Source organism: Otolemur garnettii, unplaced genomic scaffold (assembly GCF_000181295.1).
Source record: "Otolemur garnettii isolate 467f Iridium unplaced genomic scaffold, OtoGar3 scaffold00007, whole genome shotgun sequence".
NCBI classification, from domain to species: domain Eukaryota; kingdom Metazoa; phylum Chordata; class Mammalia; order Primates; family Galagidae; genus Otolemur; species Otolemur garnettii.
Genome location: NW_003852402.1, coordinates 10,512,341 through 10,528,844, shown reverse-complemented (window position 1 = coordinate 10,528,844; position 16,504 = coordinate 10,512,341). Strand labels below are relative to the sequence as shown.

General features: G+C 52.6%; 1 protein-coding gene across 1 annotated transcript in view; it reads left to right on the top strand.

The window, feature by feature from the left end:
* The window catches only part of CYTH4 (cytohesin 4), a 21,997-nt gene extending 16,618 nt beyond the window's left edge, over positions 1–5,379 (top strand). The window contains exons 10-13 of the mRNA XM_023509200.1: positions 754–830; positions 1,189–1,260; positions 1,793–1,947; positions 3,199–5,379. Coding sequence (XP_023364968.1) covers positions 754–830; positions 1,189–1,260; positions 1,793–1,947; positions 3,199–3,271 — 377 coding nt within the window. The 3' untranslated portion in view covers positions 3,272–5,379. The remainder of the gene's footprint in view (positions 1–753; positions 831–1,188; positions 1,261–1,792; positions 1,948–3,198) is intronic.
* The last annotated feature ends 11,125 nt before the right edge of the window (positions 5,380–16,504 follow it).

The following is a 16,504-nucleotide window of genomic DNA, read 5'->3' as shown; positions in this document are numbered from 1 at the left end:
CCCCACTACCACCCTGTCCTGACCCACCCACCTGCCCTCTGTCCCTGCAAACTCTGAGTCACACATCCTGACTCAGAAGAGAGGGAGTCCTTGTTCAAACCCCAGCTCCTCTACCCGGGTGCAATAGCCACGTACCTTTGCCTCCATTTCTGCAGCTGCAAGATGAGGACAGTGATCCCCTCCAGGGTTAAATGTGTAGCAAAATGACCACAAGTAGCCCTGGAACAAGGGCACTAGTATTCAAATCCCAGCTCTGTTGCAGGACATTAGGCAGATGACTTAACCTCCCAGTGCCTCACTTTTCTCATCTTGTAAAATGGGGTTAACAGTGGTTCCCTTCTTGTAGGTGGTTATGAGGATTAATAAGTACATATCATTAAAAATCTCTAAAACAATACCTGGCAAGTAAAAGGTGAAATTCTTAGCACAGAGCCAAGCAGGGAGCATGATAAGGGTTGAACCAAGAGGTGATGGCGGTTAGAAAGAGTAAGGAAAGGCCAGCCACTGTTGGGACTGATCACAGAGGAGCCCCAAATGATGGCCCAAGCTGCCCTGGGGAAGCTGGGGGCCAATGACAAGAGCCACTAAGATTTTTGTGTGAGGAAGGGGTAGATGTATGGGAAATTGTGGCAGGCAAAGGGTTAGGGGGCTCAGGCAGGGGCCTGAGGAAAGTATCCTGGCCCTGCCCTTCCCTGGAGGGGGTGTCAGTGGCCCAGGAGGAGGACTTACCTGTTCCCTATTGGCCTCCCACAGGGGGCCGCGTGAAGACATGGAAACGCCGCTGGTTCATCCTGACAGATAACTGCCTCTACTACTTTGAGTTCACCACCGTGAGCAGGGGTCCCTGCCCCTCACTGCCTAACCCCCTTCCCAACTCCCACTGAGCAATTGACTAAAGAGCTTGGGACCCTTTGAGATCATTTACTCCACTCCTGTGCCCATTTCACAGATGGGAAAAACTGAGCTGCAGAGAGTGGGGGAAAGGCAGAGGCTAAGCTTAAAGCCAGGACTCCTAACCCCCAGCCAGAGCTCTATGCCTGGTGCCCTCTGCCTCCCACCATGGCTGGACTGAATCTTGGAAGATGGGCACACTCCTCTTTGAGTTTGGGGAGCCCCACAAGCACACTCCTGGCCCTGGGCACCAAGGCACCATTACTGACACTGACCTTCCTTCCCCGTTCCCTGTAGGACAAGGAGCCACGGGGAATTATACCCCTGGAGAACCTCTCAGTGCAGAAGGTGGAAGACCCTAAGAAGCCAGTACGTGTTGGGGTAGGGGCCCAGGCCAGAGCTGCTGGGCAGCTTCCTATGCAGGGTCGGAGGAGAGGATAGTTGGGCGGGGCTCTGCAGGCTGCTGGATTGTGCCCATTGCTCCTTGTACATGGTTCAGGGTTGCCCTTCCTCTCTCTCCTGGGGCTGTGTACCCTGGGGAGGGGTCTATGTCAACAAAAGGGCACAGTTGCCCTCAGCTGTCTCATCAAGCTTGACTCTGACTTTGGCTGAATGACTTGAGTAAGTCATTACTCCTTGCTGAATCTCAGTGTCCCCATCTGTCACATGGGGATTTAATTTAGGTTGATCCTGACATACAGTGAGTGCTCAGTGCAGGTGGCAGCTCCTGCCTTTCTGCCTGTCATGGGGCAGATCCAGGGGTGTGGAGGTGTCCTGCTGAGGGGGATACCAGCTGCTTATCTGGCCCAAGTGTCTTATCCTCTCTGAGCCTCCTGGAGAGCCAGGCCCAGCCTCCCTGTCCTCCCACCCCTGCCCTGCCCTCACCTGGCTGCCCCAATAGTTCTGCCTAGAGCTCTACAACCCTGGCTGCCGAGGCCAGAAGATAAAGGCCTGCAAGACAGATGGGGACGGCAAGGTGGTGGAAGGCAAGCACGAGTCTTATCGCATCTCGGCATCCAGCGCCGAGGAGCGTGACCAGTGGATAGAGGCCATCCGGTAAGGACTGCCTAGACCTGAGGTGACAGGAAGTCACCCCCAGAAGCCCCTGCTTCTCTTGGGTCTTGTTCTCCTGTCTGTAAAGGAGGCTAATTCTGAACTCTCCCTCCTTTTCTGGCCTGCAACCCCTTGGGCAGTTGCTGTATGCCCAGTACTGTGCCAGGCCCAGGGACATAGAGGTGGGCTTGTGGGGTGGATCGAGCAAGGGGCTGCAGGTAAAGCTCTTGCCCAGCACCTGGCAACATGGTAAGTGCTCAGGAACGGTGCCATTGTTGGCATCACTGTTCAAAGTAGCCTTGAGATCGAACTGGCAGAGATGGAGGGAAGGGCTTTCTAGGTGGAAAGACCAGTGTGGACAAAGACAAGAGGGCCAGTCAGTAGGTGGCCCACCTGGACAGCAACCTGGGCAGTGTGGGGGCACAGGCTGCAGAGGATGGCAAAGCCATGGTTGCCATGGCAACACGCTTTGGTTTCTCCGGGGGCACTGGGGAGCCACAGACTGGTAAATAGAGGAGGGGTGGCCAGGTGAGGAAGGTCACAGTGTAGGGGCTACTTCCAAATCATCAAGACAAGCAATGGAGAGACAGATGTCATAACAGTCCAGGTAAAGGATGCTGGTGCAGCCACTGTCTGGGTTGAGAGATGGGGAAGGGGCACCTAGTAATGGTAAGGTGACCAATCTGCTTAGGGCTTGACTCCAAGGCAGACAGAGACAGAGGGCAAGACTTGTCAGCCAGAGGAAGACAGGAGGGGCTGCTGGCCATGGTCAGCAGGGTCTTTCTATCCAGACCTTCCTTGCAGTAGCCCTATGAGCCAGACCCATGTCATCTCCATTTCACAGATGAAGAAACTGAGGCCCAGAGAGGGGAAAGACTTGCCCAGGGCCATAACAGCCAGTGAGCACAGAGCTGGGCCCAGCATGGAGGCTGTTGGCCCCACCCTGAGCTCTTTCCCCTCCATCAGAAAGTCTCTCATGAGAGCCAGGAGAGGGGTCCAGGGACGCTTTAGGGCAGAATTCCCAAGACCCACAGCTCCTGATCCAAGGACTCACACTTTCCAGTGTCTGTGAGACCCTGGGCTAGGCTAGCAAGGCTGGACGCCTCCTGGCTTGGCCCTTGCTCGGGTTATCTGGCATTTCCCCTGTGGCAGAGCAGTCTGGGAGCCCCATGTTCCCAGTTACAAACCCTGAGAGACCAGACCCCGTTTACTGACAGTCTAGCCCTGAAATCTTTTCTCCTACTATCACTCCAGGGCCAGCATCACCCGCGTCCCCTTCTACGACTTGGTCTCTGCTCGGAAGAAGAAGATTGCCAGCAAGCAGTGAGCTTCCTGGAGATGGTACTAGGGACCAGGCATCTTGGGAACCCTGTGACCTGTGACACCTGGAGACCCAGACCCCCATCCTGTATATACCTTCTTCCTGGCCACAGACATCCTCCCTCTCCCCCATGACCTCACACTGACCATAAGGGGGGAGGCAGAGCAAAGGAGGGTAGAAGGAACCTCAGGGGGCTCAGAGCCTGGCAGTGAGGTGCACCCAGCCACAGCCCCTGCCCTGAGTTCACTACAGTGAAGGTGAGGGGAGCAACTGAAGGGAAACCAGCCCCCGAACCCAGCATCGCGTCTTCTCTCTGGACATCAGTGTCCTCATCTCTAAGTAGCTAAGTAGCTCCTTGCACTCTGAAGTGCTGTCAGCCCTCAGAGCAGTAGGGGCCTTGGGGTTCTGGGGTGCCCCTGCTCTCCTGCCCCTCCTCCTGATCAGGGGGTATCTCTGTCAGCTCCTCCCCTGTCCTTAGGTTGACTTTGGCCCTTCCTGCCTGAGCAGGGCTCAGCACACACAGGAACACACCCACACGCACATGCACATGCATAGCTCAGACCCATGGACAGGACCCCTGGGAGAGAATCCAGGAGCACTGGACTGGGAGCCCAGACTCTTAGTTTCCATTCCAGCTGTGCCTCTGATCTGCTGTGTGCTGTCTGCCAAGTCACACTCCTTCTCTGGAACTTGCAAAACTGCGGTGTTTGAGCTAGAAATGTCCCGGTCCTACTAGTTCTGGACCCCAGTATCCAGCCAGAAATGCCACACTTGCTCAATGAGCCAGTGAGACTCTGGATCAAAGGCTTCTGGGAAAGAGGACAGCACAGTGGACAGCAAGAATGTTCATTTGAGGGAGAGGAGCAGCTGGGACCCCTCAAGGATATAACAGAGAGCATCTCAGACAGAGGGGACTCAAACAAGGTGGGCACTACAGCCAAGAAGAGAACGCTTTGCGGTCTGTGGTTACCAGGAGGGCTGTCTGGAGGCAGCAGCTGAGCCAACAAGTGACACAGGGCTCCTACTTGCAGAGGCAGTCTCCACTGAGAGACCACTGACCAGCAGTGCCAGGGTGGTGAGGCACAGCTATATGGGACCCAGCATCTGGAGACCCGCTGCAGCAGCATCAGAGTAGAGCTGACTTCCCAGTACACAGCAGCCAGCTCCTTTTCCACTAACAGGAAGCGCTTCTTACTCCTCACACAGGCCCTGGGGAACCCCCTACAGGGAAGCTGGCAAAGGAACAGGAAATGGGTTTGCCTCTGCCCCACTGCCAGCCTGAGTGAACAAGCCAGTAAGAGTAGATGCCTTCCCCAGGAGGAAACACAGCTTGCCAGGCACCTCGCACCCCTACATACGCATACCTTCCGCAGGGTCAGGATGGAGTAGCTGCTTTGTGAGGTGGTGAGATCCCTGCCTCTGGAGGTATGCAAAGTCCTGGTAGTGATATTGCACTGGAGAAGATCTGGTTTGGGTGCCCATAGGAGGAGGCCTTGCTGGACAGTTTGAGGATTTCCACGGACTCATATCAGCCTGTGAGCTGAGCCCCCACTTCTGCTGCCTCATTTGGCAGCTGGGGGTTGTGGAAGGAGTACTGGGCTGGGGGTCAGGGGTTCAGACATCCTCTCTTGACTCTGGCACACACCAGCTGTGTGACTTTAGTCTATTCTCTTCCCCTTTCTGGTCCTCAACTTCCCCCACCATGGAGCTGATGGCATCAGTGATTTTCTAGGTGTAAGTGGCTGTTCTAGGAGTCACTCAAAAGTGAGATTAAAGCTCATGATCCCACCAGGGCTCTGTTCTCTCCATGACCAAGTCTGCCACCAATGACACCCGTCTGATCTTCACCTCCATCCCTTTCCCAGCTCAGGGCAGGAGGGCAAGACAGGGAAGAGGGACCCCGAGGGCCCTGGCCCCTCACTCTCAGGACGCTGGATGCCATGCTGGACAAAAGTTCGAGGGGCAGAGCAGGGACAGAGTGAACTGGTTCTGCCAAGACCAGGAAAAGGCAGAAGAACTTTCCAGCAGACACCAATGTCTAAAGATAGAAAGATATAACTACAGCTGGGACTCAAGCATTACAGAAGCAATCCATGTAACCTAAAACATTTGTACCCCCCATAATATTTAGAAACAAATAAATAAAGAGATAAAGAGCCGCTGCCCCAGGAGGTAAGTAATAAGTTCCCTGTCTCTGGAGGAATGCAAGCACCAGCTGCTTCAATAATTACTTGGGGGGTTACAGAGGAGCTTGAATTCAGTAACTTCCCACAAATATTCATTGATATTTATTATAATTATTATTTATTGAGCACCTATGGTGTGCTATGGACTGTTCCGGGCACTTACAGAAGCAGATAGATAGGATCCCTGCCTGTGTGTGGCTCATATTCTAGTGGTCCTGAATTCCAGGACTCTAGGCAGCCGGGAATGTAGGGCACCAAGGTCACCCCCACACCCTAACCCAGCCCCTGCTGGAAATTTCACCATTGGAGCACTACTTGAAAAGCATAACGTCTTGGTGCCTGTGGCTCAAGTGGCTAAGGCGCCAGCCACATACACCTAAGGTGGCAGGTTTGAATCCAGCCCAGGCCCCCCAAACAACAATGACGGCTGCAACCAAAAAATAACCAGGCATTGTGGCGGGCGCCTGTGGTCCCAGCTACTTGGGAGGCAGAGGCAGGAGACTCGCTTGAGCCCAGGAATTGGAGGTTGCTGTGAGCTGTGATGCTACAGCACTCTACCCAGGGGACAGCTTGAGGCTTTGTCTCAAAAAAAAAAAAAAAAGAAAGAAAGAAAGAAAGATTAAAAGCATAAAGAGCTGAACTGTCAACTTTTCCACACCTTCCATTCAGCCTATGCTTACTGAGCACTTACTGTGTACCAAGCTCCATGCACAGAGCCAAGGATCCAAACATTCAAGACAAAGCCCTTGACCTCAAAAGGAGCTCAAGTCTAGTGGGGGAGACAGATGTGAAAAGCTAGTTACAGCCCAGGCTGATACATGCTGTTACAGAGTGGGTAGGGTAGGGGCAGGGCTAGAGGGGGCAGAGGGGCAATCTGGGAAGGCTTCTCAGAGAAGGGTGCTTGAGTGTTGGTAGCCAGGCCAGGGAAAGGACACACACATGACAGCACAGAGAGCTTGCCTCACGTCCCCCCTCTACTGGACTTTGAGTTCCTTGTGGGTCAGACGTACACTTAGTCCCTGGTACACAGTGGGTGCATAACACTTGCTGGTTCAACTGACATTAATTGATAAACAGCTCTCTGTCTGGACCTCAGCAGGAGCAGGTCCAAATGTCAGGAGGCCTAGGGACCTGGGAGAACATTGGTGCCACTGGGGGATGGAGAAGCAGCAGAAGAGGGTGATGGGACCATATCATAAGCCTGGAACTGAGTAAGTCTGACTCACTGGCCCCCTCCTATCCCCTCCCTGGACGGCCTCTGCCCACCTTCCCACCATTCTGCCACTCCTCACTCTGGGCAGCAGGGGGCTCCCACCGCACGTGGATGAGAGGTGCCAAGGAGGCAGCCAGCCTGGAACGACTGACTACCCCTTTGCAGGGACTGGATGTGGGCCCCCACCCAGTGTAAAGCCCTGGCCTGGCCAACCTCCTGGTCTACTGGGGCATGCAGGCTCCAGCAGCACAACAGGCAAATACAGACGGGTAGGAGCCTTCCCCTCCCCTTATGCTGGGCAGTCTTCCCTGCAGGCCTGGAGCTAGTCCCAAAGTCTGGAGACTCCACTTCTGTCTCCATTTCTGGCCATGGGGCTCTGAACTAGTTGTCTGCACTCTCTGATGTGATTTTCCTCCCTGATGGATTGGGCCAGGTGAGTTCCATGGCACGATCCCTTAATGGGGATGTCCCTGTAGCAGGGGGTCTCAGGCATGGATATAATGCAGCTCCTGGCCCTGGGAGGAAAGGGGGGCAACAGACAGAGGATGGAGGAAGGAGCAGAAGCCAAAAAAGCCATTTACTGTGAGAGGCCACAGCGGGCAGCAGTGACAGCGCCCAGAGGGCCTGGGTTAAGGTCCAGCTCTACCCTGTGCAAGTTTCCTAAGCTCTCTGGGCCTCAGATTTCTCACTGACAAGATGGAAATAATTAAATATATGCAAAATGCTTAGAACAGTGCTGGGTAACTACTCAGGGTTAAGTGCCACTGGTATTATTACCACAAAGCAGACTGTGTTTGTGCTTTCATGGAGATACAAAACAGGTTGGGGCCATTGGAGGAGAAAAGATTCACCTGGGCAGTAGGTGGGGAGATCTGGGAAGGCTTCTCGGAAGAGGTGCTCATAAAAGTCAGGTCAAGCAGAGGACTGGGCCCTCCAGCCAGTGGGCCCATAGAAGGCAGGAAAAGGTGAAGTATTTCTGGGACTCCCTTAGGCCCCAAACAGAAACCACTGTGGGACAAAAGGATGCAAGGTTGAGGGAGGCCAACGCTGACTGACGCTGAGCTGTGCGTGTGATGCTGTAACTCCTGCATCTCTGAGCTGCAGCTCTGACTACAGAAAGTGACTGGAGCGTCCAGCAATGCAGCTGACAGACGAAGCCATCCCAGCCTAAGGGAAGGCAAGCTTGGCATAGGATGGTCAGATTGGGGTAGGAAAGGGCAAGGGGACTCTGAGAAGGCAAGGTAGACCCCTTCCAGATTCCTGGGAGGAGGAGCTCCTCCATCCCAAGACCTGGCACCCAGAGCTAGCACTGGGGCCCTGTGCCCAGATGCCAGGAGATGGGGGCAGGCAGCCCAAATAGAGCGGCAGGTGTGAAAGATTTGGAGAAATTGATTTATTAGGGACGATGAAAGGAGCTAAATATGTTTGCCGGCTCAGCGATGACTCAGGCGTTCATTCCCTAGGGGTCTGCAAGTGTGAGCATCAAAGAATCAAAGACAGGCCTCCTGCAACCAGGGCACTGCCAGCCTGAACCCCTCCTTTCCTGTGATGAAAGGACTACCTCTGAGTGTCCTGAGAGCCTGGTCTCTGAGGGGCACCAGAGACCCTGCATGTCCGCAACCCCTCCAGACATCACCCAGAATGGCTGAGCCTTGGAGTAAGACATGTCTGGGTTGAAATCTTGGCCTTGCCCCCAAACTGCTGTGTGATCTTGGACAAGTGGCTGATCCTCTCTGGACCCACATTGAGTGGGAGGACTCAGCCCAACCAAGCCAGGCCCCACATCCCCCTCCCTGGCAGTGTTATTTTATCCCATTCAGCTTCTAGATAGCTAAGCACGCTCTCCTCTGCCTGAAATCCACCAACTGCTCTCCAGGAGAAAAGCCAGACTCCACAGGGCCTCGTTGCAGTGGAATATACTCTTCCAGTACCAGGTTCCAGGCCCAGCACTGAGCTTCCAGAGAAACTGGATGAATCAGAGTCTGCAGCCCAGAGGCAGGGCAGGCAGAGGAGGCAGAAATGACCTCACCGTGGGAAAGCACTGGGGGTGGGGGGGCCTAGAGCAGGGATGCGGGAAAGCACTGGGAGGCTTTAGCAGGGATGTGGGACAGCACTGGGGAGGCTAAACAGGGGTGCGGGAAGGGGGCTTGAGGGGGTTGGGAGAAGCAGGACTTGGAATGGAACAGAAGCAGGACCAGACTGGCCAGCCTGCATGGGTGGCCTCTGTCAGTATGGCAACTGAGAGGCAATGGGGAAGGGCCATTTGGGGGTATTCCCTCCCCACTTGTGGGGCTGGATTAAGGAGGCTAGGGGAAACCATGGGGGACTGGAGGAGGGAGGGCTGTGGGGGCTGGGCAGGAGCAGACAGTACCTGGGAGAGGAGAAAGGAAAGAGGAGAGACAGGCTCAGGGCTCCCAGGCTAGGGCCTGTGGAGGTGAGGCAGTCCTCCCCACCCCCACAGCCCAGCAAAGGGCAGGTGGGAGGGAGGCTGTGGGGAGACGAGAGGAACAGGTCACATTGAGTGACCTCCAAGGTAGAGAACTTTAGCTCCAAGTTAGACAAGGGCCCAGGGATGTGCAAAAGTTTCCCCCACCTCCCCCTCCTGCACCTCTTATCTTGGCCTCCTCCTCCCCCTTCCCCCTTTCTCATGTCCCCTCCCATTCTCTGTGATGTTGCCCCCCTCCCACTTGGTCATCTAGTCCTGGCCCAGTGATGTCTTGCCAAGCACCTGAGGCCTAGTGGCTGCCTGCAGTCCTGGGTTCCAATCCCAATCTCCTATCCCTGCTGTATGGCTCTGGGCCAGACCCTCCACTACTTCTGGACCTCATTTCCTCAACTCCAAGCTGTGACTGGTGACTCTTGCATTAGAGGCTGGGGCCTCACCAGTAGTCATGATCCCCAGAGTCTCCATGATGACCTGATGCCACAGGCTGGAAGGCAGGGAGCTACTCAGACCTTGGGCCTGACTTCCTACCCTGGAGGAAGAGGGGAAAACTTTCAAGGATCACAGAAGTCCCTGCCCCTCCCAAGCCCACCTGGTTTCTCCTGGACCCACACTGCTAAGCTGGATCTATGGTGGGAGTGGTTGGGGACCCCTGGCACCTTTGCCCCCAAAGGAGACACTTAACCTTACACGGCTCCTTTCATTTTCTTCTGTGACTCATAACAGCAGGTACCCTTCAAAACTAGCCCACAAAGACCCATTGTTCCAGATTTGACCTGGACAGCCCTGCCTATGCCCTACCATGCCCAGCATCAATATGTCATGGCCAAATCTGCCAATCTTAGAGCACTAAGAATGCCAGGCTTTCTGCCAATGCTATTTCCAACTTTCCAACACTCTCCAAAGTGGGTACAATTAACTCCACTTCACAGATAAGGACTCTGAGGCTTCCTCTGACCCAGCCAAGAAGGATCTGAGCCAAAATGGAACAAAGGCCATCTGATTTGAAACCTATAGGGTGGCCACAAAGTCATTGTCCAAAATAGGACCTTTCTAAGAGTGCTGAATTCAAGGGGATGCTGGGAAAAAAGGAACAAACCAGGACTGTCCCAGGTACCCTCAAGACATATGGTTACTCTAGAGATTGGACAGATCCATAAGAACCCAGCAAGAAAGTAGAGTCATCCCAGGTGGCCCTGTGGACCCGCCCAAAGGGATGAGCACCGTGGCTACTTTACCCTGGAGAAGCAAAAGGGAGCCACTGTATCTAGAACAGACTGGGTTCAGCCTTCTGCCACCACCCAACTCCAAGGAACTCTGCTCCTTGCCGAGTCTCCCTTAGTCCTGCCCCTAGTAGTGTGTGGACTGCTAGTGAATTTGGTGGGCCCGGTCTACCACACTCTGTCAGCAGGATTAGATGTCACTATTATATTCTGGATGGTGTCTCTTTGGGGGCAGAAGGTGGGGTCTGAGAAGGAGGGCTCTTGACAGAACCACCAGAGATGACAGGGGCTGTCCCTCCCATCCTTTTAGAAGCAGTTGGCAGCCTTCCTCCTGCAGGAAGCCCTCCCTGACTGTTGTAGCCCTCCAAGTCTCCTTTAAGCCTCCAGAGGTTTCAGAAAAACTTGTGTAATGACCCCAGAACCTCCAAAGGAGACTCAGTACCTGATTTTGTCCCAATCTTAAGTGTTCACAGTTTGGCATCGTGGTCTGACACTGTCAGACTCAAGGAAGGGCATAAGCTTTTGCTCTATTAGACTGCAAGGCCTGTAAGCGCTCTCCTTCTCCAAACCCCCCCCCCCGCCCTGCTCCCTCACAGGGTCCTCCAGTCCTATCCAGGAATGCCTAGACATGTAAAATCATTTTTCCCATTCCTGCCTGAGAAAACTGAAGCTCCCAGAAGTTAAGGCACACGCCTAGGACACCCAGTATGGAGGCTCCATGAAGAAGACAAGGCAGAAACCACCAACAATGATTGAACATCCTTCACCTTATCTCATCCTCCCAGTAGCCCACAAGATAGACAGGATTATTCCCATTTAACAAATGAGGACGTGGAGGTTCTGAGAGTTTGTGGCTTGCCCAGAGTACCATGGCTCGGAAGTGGCATCTGATGACGTTATTAAGGCAAGAGGACCCAGCAACTGGCAGGAAAGCTCCCACAGAGGTAGAGGATTAACTCTGTGACCTTTCCAACCCCTTTGATCCTTTGAGGCTAAAGCTTAACTCTCTTCTTTCTCCCTCCCCCAAGGGATTTTCAGTTAATAAATAAGAGCCCAGAGAGAACCTACCTTTGATCCAAAGAAATTATTTTTAATCGAATGTCCTCCATTAAAAAACATGAAAACATGTTGTAGAAAGTTAGAAAAGGCAGAGAAGAGGGGAAAAAAAACTTAGACCCAGAATTCCCCAACTTGATTTTATCAACATTTCTGAATACTTCCAGCACATCTGCTTTATGTGCTACATGTCTGCAACGTTACTGCATATACAGCTGTGTAACCTGTGTTTAACTTAATACCACGGAACCCAGATGTCCCCATATGAACCAGTCAGGGAAGGTTACGTTATGGTGTGGTAACAAATAACCCCCCAAATCTCAACAGCTTCACAGATAACAAGAGGTTACGTTTTGCTCACACTGTATGTCTGGTGGAGGGTGGTACTGGATGAGGGTCTTCTGCTTATCATAGTCACTCAATGATCCAGGCTGAGGAGGCGTCATCCTGCTATGGGCTGTCAGGAGGACTGTCTGGACGGGATGCATCACTTCTGCTCACATTTCATTGGCCAAAGGAAGTCACACGGCTACCTCACTTCAAGGGGAGAGGAAGTATTACCCTACTGTCTTCCCTGCAAGGAAGGAGAACAGAAATACTTGGTGTGTAGCACTAATGCCAATTATACCCAGGGTGACCAGTTGTACCCATTTGCTCAGGCTCAAGGAGTTTTCAGAACACAGGACTTCTAGTGCTAAAACTGGGAAAGTCCTGGGCGGCCCAGGAGGAGTTGTTCTCTCTCCTTATACCATGTTATATATTCTTCACAAACTCATTTTCAAAACTGCATAGGAGCCATCTTGAAAATAAGTCATCGCTTTTTTCCCAATCCTCTACTGCTAAAGACTTAGACTGTTTCCATTTTTGCATGTTTACAAAGACCTTGCCCTAAATATCTTCATGAATAAAACCTCGTCTACAATGGCTCAGGCTCAGGGTACCTGTTGTCCATACATAATTCAAAACAGTTGGACCAACACACTTGCCTTTTACAGTGTGCAAGGGAAGCAGTAGTTCTCAGTCCTGTAGCATCGGAATCCCCTGGAGAGCTTGTTAAAACAGTGTGCTGGGCCCCACCCCCAGAGTTTCTGATTTGGTAGGTCAAGCATAGAGCCTAATCCTTTGCATGTTTCCAGGTAATGTTGCCAGCTGCTCCAAGACCACACTTTGAAAACTATTGTCCCAGTGGTTAAATGCCCCTGCTTTGAAACCTGACAGGTAACTGGCTCAGCTGCTTACCAGCTGTCTAACCTTGAGCAAATTATGTAAGTAGCCTCTCTTAGCCTAGTTTCCTATCTGTGAATTGGAGCCATTGAGAGGATTAGGATTGGCTGGCCTTTGGAGAGCTCCTAAAGGACTACTGGGTGGCAAAAGGTCCGTTAAAGATGGTCATGGTTATTCTGTGATAGATTAAATAACTTCATGTTTCAACATGTTGGTTAATTCGAATGGAACTGCATTTATTAAAATTTCCACTCCTTTTTTATCTGTGTGGGGATGGAGTTTTTCCATGCAAGGGTTAAGCATTTGTGCTTCCTTCCTAGTGAGAATCATCTCTCCTGCCCTTTGCCCAGTTCACCTGCGGGTTCTCTGCCTTTCCTCACATCTGCTGGGGTTCATTACAGAGCAAAGATAACAAACCCCTATGGCCTGTTCTTGTTTGCTGCAAAGATTTTTCCAAGGTTGCTGCTTGCCTGTCTGCTGGAGCCATTTTTCTGGCTTACGGAGTGGCCGAATCCATCTGACTTTCCCATTTTTATTTCCTCTATCACCTTTAAGCTTAGATTGGAGCCCTTCTCCAGAATGTGACAAATATAAAGGAAATGGATTTTGAATGATCGGACTTCTTGCACCTTGACAGCTGGCAGGGGAAGGCACAATCAGGAACAGGTGGGGGCCTCAGGTCTGCCCCAACCATAGTCAGGTTGTCTCTCTCCCTATCTGCGGAATCTCCCTCCAGGGAGACCCAGAGCAGTCCAGAGCTGGATGGGGCTAAGGGAAGGTCAGTCATCCATCTTCTAGCTGGAGACAGGAGCCAGGGTGGGCATGGGAGCTGGATAACCTCTGGTTCAGGTCTCTCCTCATTGCTTTGGGGTGGCCATTTTGCCTCTCTGAGTCTGTCCTCTCATCTACAAAATGGACATGATAATGCCCAAGACCACCCACAGGAGGTAAATGGGTCTGCAGCCCCCACTGCCTTTAGGGCAGTATCGGGGCCAAGTACATGCCCTACAGATCAACAAATGGGGTTCCTAGTTGTACCCTATTCACTGGCAAGAACCCCGAAGTTCTGCCTTTGTTTGGACCGAAAATGTCCAGCAGCGTGGACCTCAAGTCCCCAGAACTAGGCAGAAAAGAACCCCAGGGCCTCTAAGCTCTTGCTTCCTGGCTTTGGAGCAAGACCCCAGACCTTCCGACAGCGGCTCAGGCCATCAGCTCTGCGCGGAAACGGTGGTACGCAGGCTCCCTGGCCCAAACAGGCCACCCGTGTCTCAAGAGCGCCTGGGTAGTGGCTGGCAAAGCTGGTCAGGCACGGCGCCGCCTCCAGGCCAGCAGAACCTCGCGCGTCGCTGGCTCCCGCGCGATCGCCACCGGGGCGCGCTGCTGTATTCTAATTTCCATAATAATCAGCCATAGATCTCCCGAAAAGACTGGGAGCGGCCACCGCCCACCGGGGAAGCTCCTGCAGGCGGGCGTCCCCCTCCCCACCTTCCTCCCCACCCCACCCCCGCAGCCTAGGAGGAAGCCTCATTTTTAAAAGCTTTCGAGAAACCCTTGGCGCAGGAGGCAGCTGGGAGACACCCAGGGCGTCGTTCTCCGCCTGGAGGGGGCTGGCGGAGCCTGGAGGCAGGAAGAGCCCGCACAGGTGTGGACCGGGCTCAGATTCAAAGAAGGGAGGAGGGAAACTGAGGCAGCCGGGGGGGGGCACGTTTCCAGGCACATTGTCACTGCAGCCTCACAGTGAACCTGCAGGTGGATTCTCTGCTATGCCTCACTTAACAGATGGGGAAACTGAGACCCAGACAAGTTTCAAGTCTCCCCAGCTCATGAGTGGTTGACCTGATTCTGTGTTGGATGATCCAGAGAGGTAGCCTACCCCCCCACCACACACACACAGTCTCCTCCCAGCTATGGCATCCTGAGAACAGGGTGCACTCTTCACCTCAAGATGAACCAGACTGCAAAGGACAGACCAGGGAGCAGAATGAGCAGAGCAGCCAGGAAGTTACCTGGGCTGCGCCTGAGCTTGGAGCTGATCTGGTCAGGAAGTCCATGGGCCTGCACAACCTAGTTTGAACCCCAGCTCCGCCACCCCCATTCAGCCCCACCACCCTCTCCCAAATCCGTTCACCTGTCCTGTTTTGGTACAACAACATGGTTTTTATATTTTTGAATATTTAAAAGAAAAAAAAAGATTATTTCCTGACATGTGAAAATTATAAAAAATTTGAATTTCCAAGTTCATCTACATTGTTTTATTAAGATACCGCTTCTCCCATTCATTTCTGGTACTGGCAGCTTTTCCACTACACGGGCAGGATTGAGTAGTTTAACCAAGCGATATGGCTCATAAAACCAAAAATATTCACTACCTGGCCCTTTCTAGAAAATGTTTGTCTACCCCTGCACTAATGGGACAAAGGATGAAGTCTCTCAGCCTCAGTTTCCTCACGTGGACAACAAGAATCTTATTAAATGAAGATTGAATGAAAAGACTGGTGAAGCCCCAAGTTAGCTCCTGTCTACTCCCTCTTGGAAATACCTTTTAGTTTTGCCAAGCCCCTGCTGCTTGCTGCCAACCCCATCCCTAATCACAGACACCAGGATGGGGGCACTTGGAATTCAAAATGTTCATCATCTGCCCCCAAGTCCTGCTCCCTTTCCCTCCCTCCTCTTGCCCCCTCCCCCATCAGTAACCAAGTCTGACTGCTTCTACCTCCTGCACCCCCACTGTCCCTGGCACATGCTGGTCCTCAACAAACATTTTCTAGATGGGCAGACAGGTGAATACTCTGCAGTCTCCTTTTTCTCCATTCTCTCTATTCTGACCTCCATTATGTCCTGGGAAGTCCCCTGTTCCCCTTTTCACTCTCTCCATTTCCTCCTGCACACTGCAGCCAAGGTGACCTACCTCCTCCCTAGCCCCTAATTATCCTTTCTCTCCCTTCGGGCCACACTCCCCAGTGGTAGACATGAGTTACTGGAATACCACCTACCTCTCTCTTACCTAACAGCCAAACTTAACTAACACCCAAACTGCTGACAGAACCAAGAGTGTCTGCCCATGCTGTCCCTCTGTCTGGAATTTTCTTCCTTATTCCAAGTCCATGGGTGTGGGCATTGTCTACTTAACCCCACAAGACCCACTTTAGGCCCTGAGTCTATGAACCCTTTCCAGATCTCTCCCCTACCTCCCAATGCCCCAGTGTGCAAAGCTATTTTGGTACCAGTGGGACTTCATCACCCTTATTAAGATGTGTGAGTTTCTCCGGGTGAGCCTGTGACCCCTAAAGGGCCAACATCATGACCGGTATCTCCAAATCACCAGTCCCAGCATAGGCAAGGCCCAGAGAAGACATTTAATATGAATAAAGTCTTAATAAATGAATCAAGGAAGGAAGGAATTAATACAGATGGAATCGTCTCCTTCCCTCGCACAACAACTTTCAGAGGCTCCCCAGTTCTCTGTAAGGCCAGCCACCAGACTGCTCTTCAAGTTCTCAAGCCCTATATGAAGTGGCTCTGGTCTACCTCTGCCTATTTCAACTCCAGGCCTCCCTAAACAGTCCTGAGTTCCAAGTATTTGCTCAGGCAAATGCCCCTCCCCGTTTCTCTTCCTCACTCAGCCCCATTTGTACCTGTGAGGGTCTTGGTCATCCTTGAAGACCTTTCAGACCTTCAGGGACCCAGGGGCAACTGAATTAAGGGATCAACTACTCCCACATTTCCCAAATCTCACAGCAAAAGGCTGTGAGCAGGGGCTTTGGCCAGGAGGACCTAAGTCCAGAATGAATCCTTCCAATGTCTACGATGGAGATGTCGCCTCACCTCTTGGAGTAAAGTGAAGAGTAACTAACACCTGCCTCAGAGAAGCTGTTATCTGAAGTTTCCTGGCAC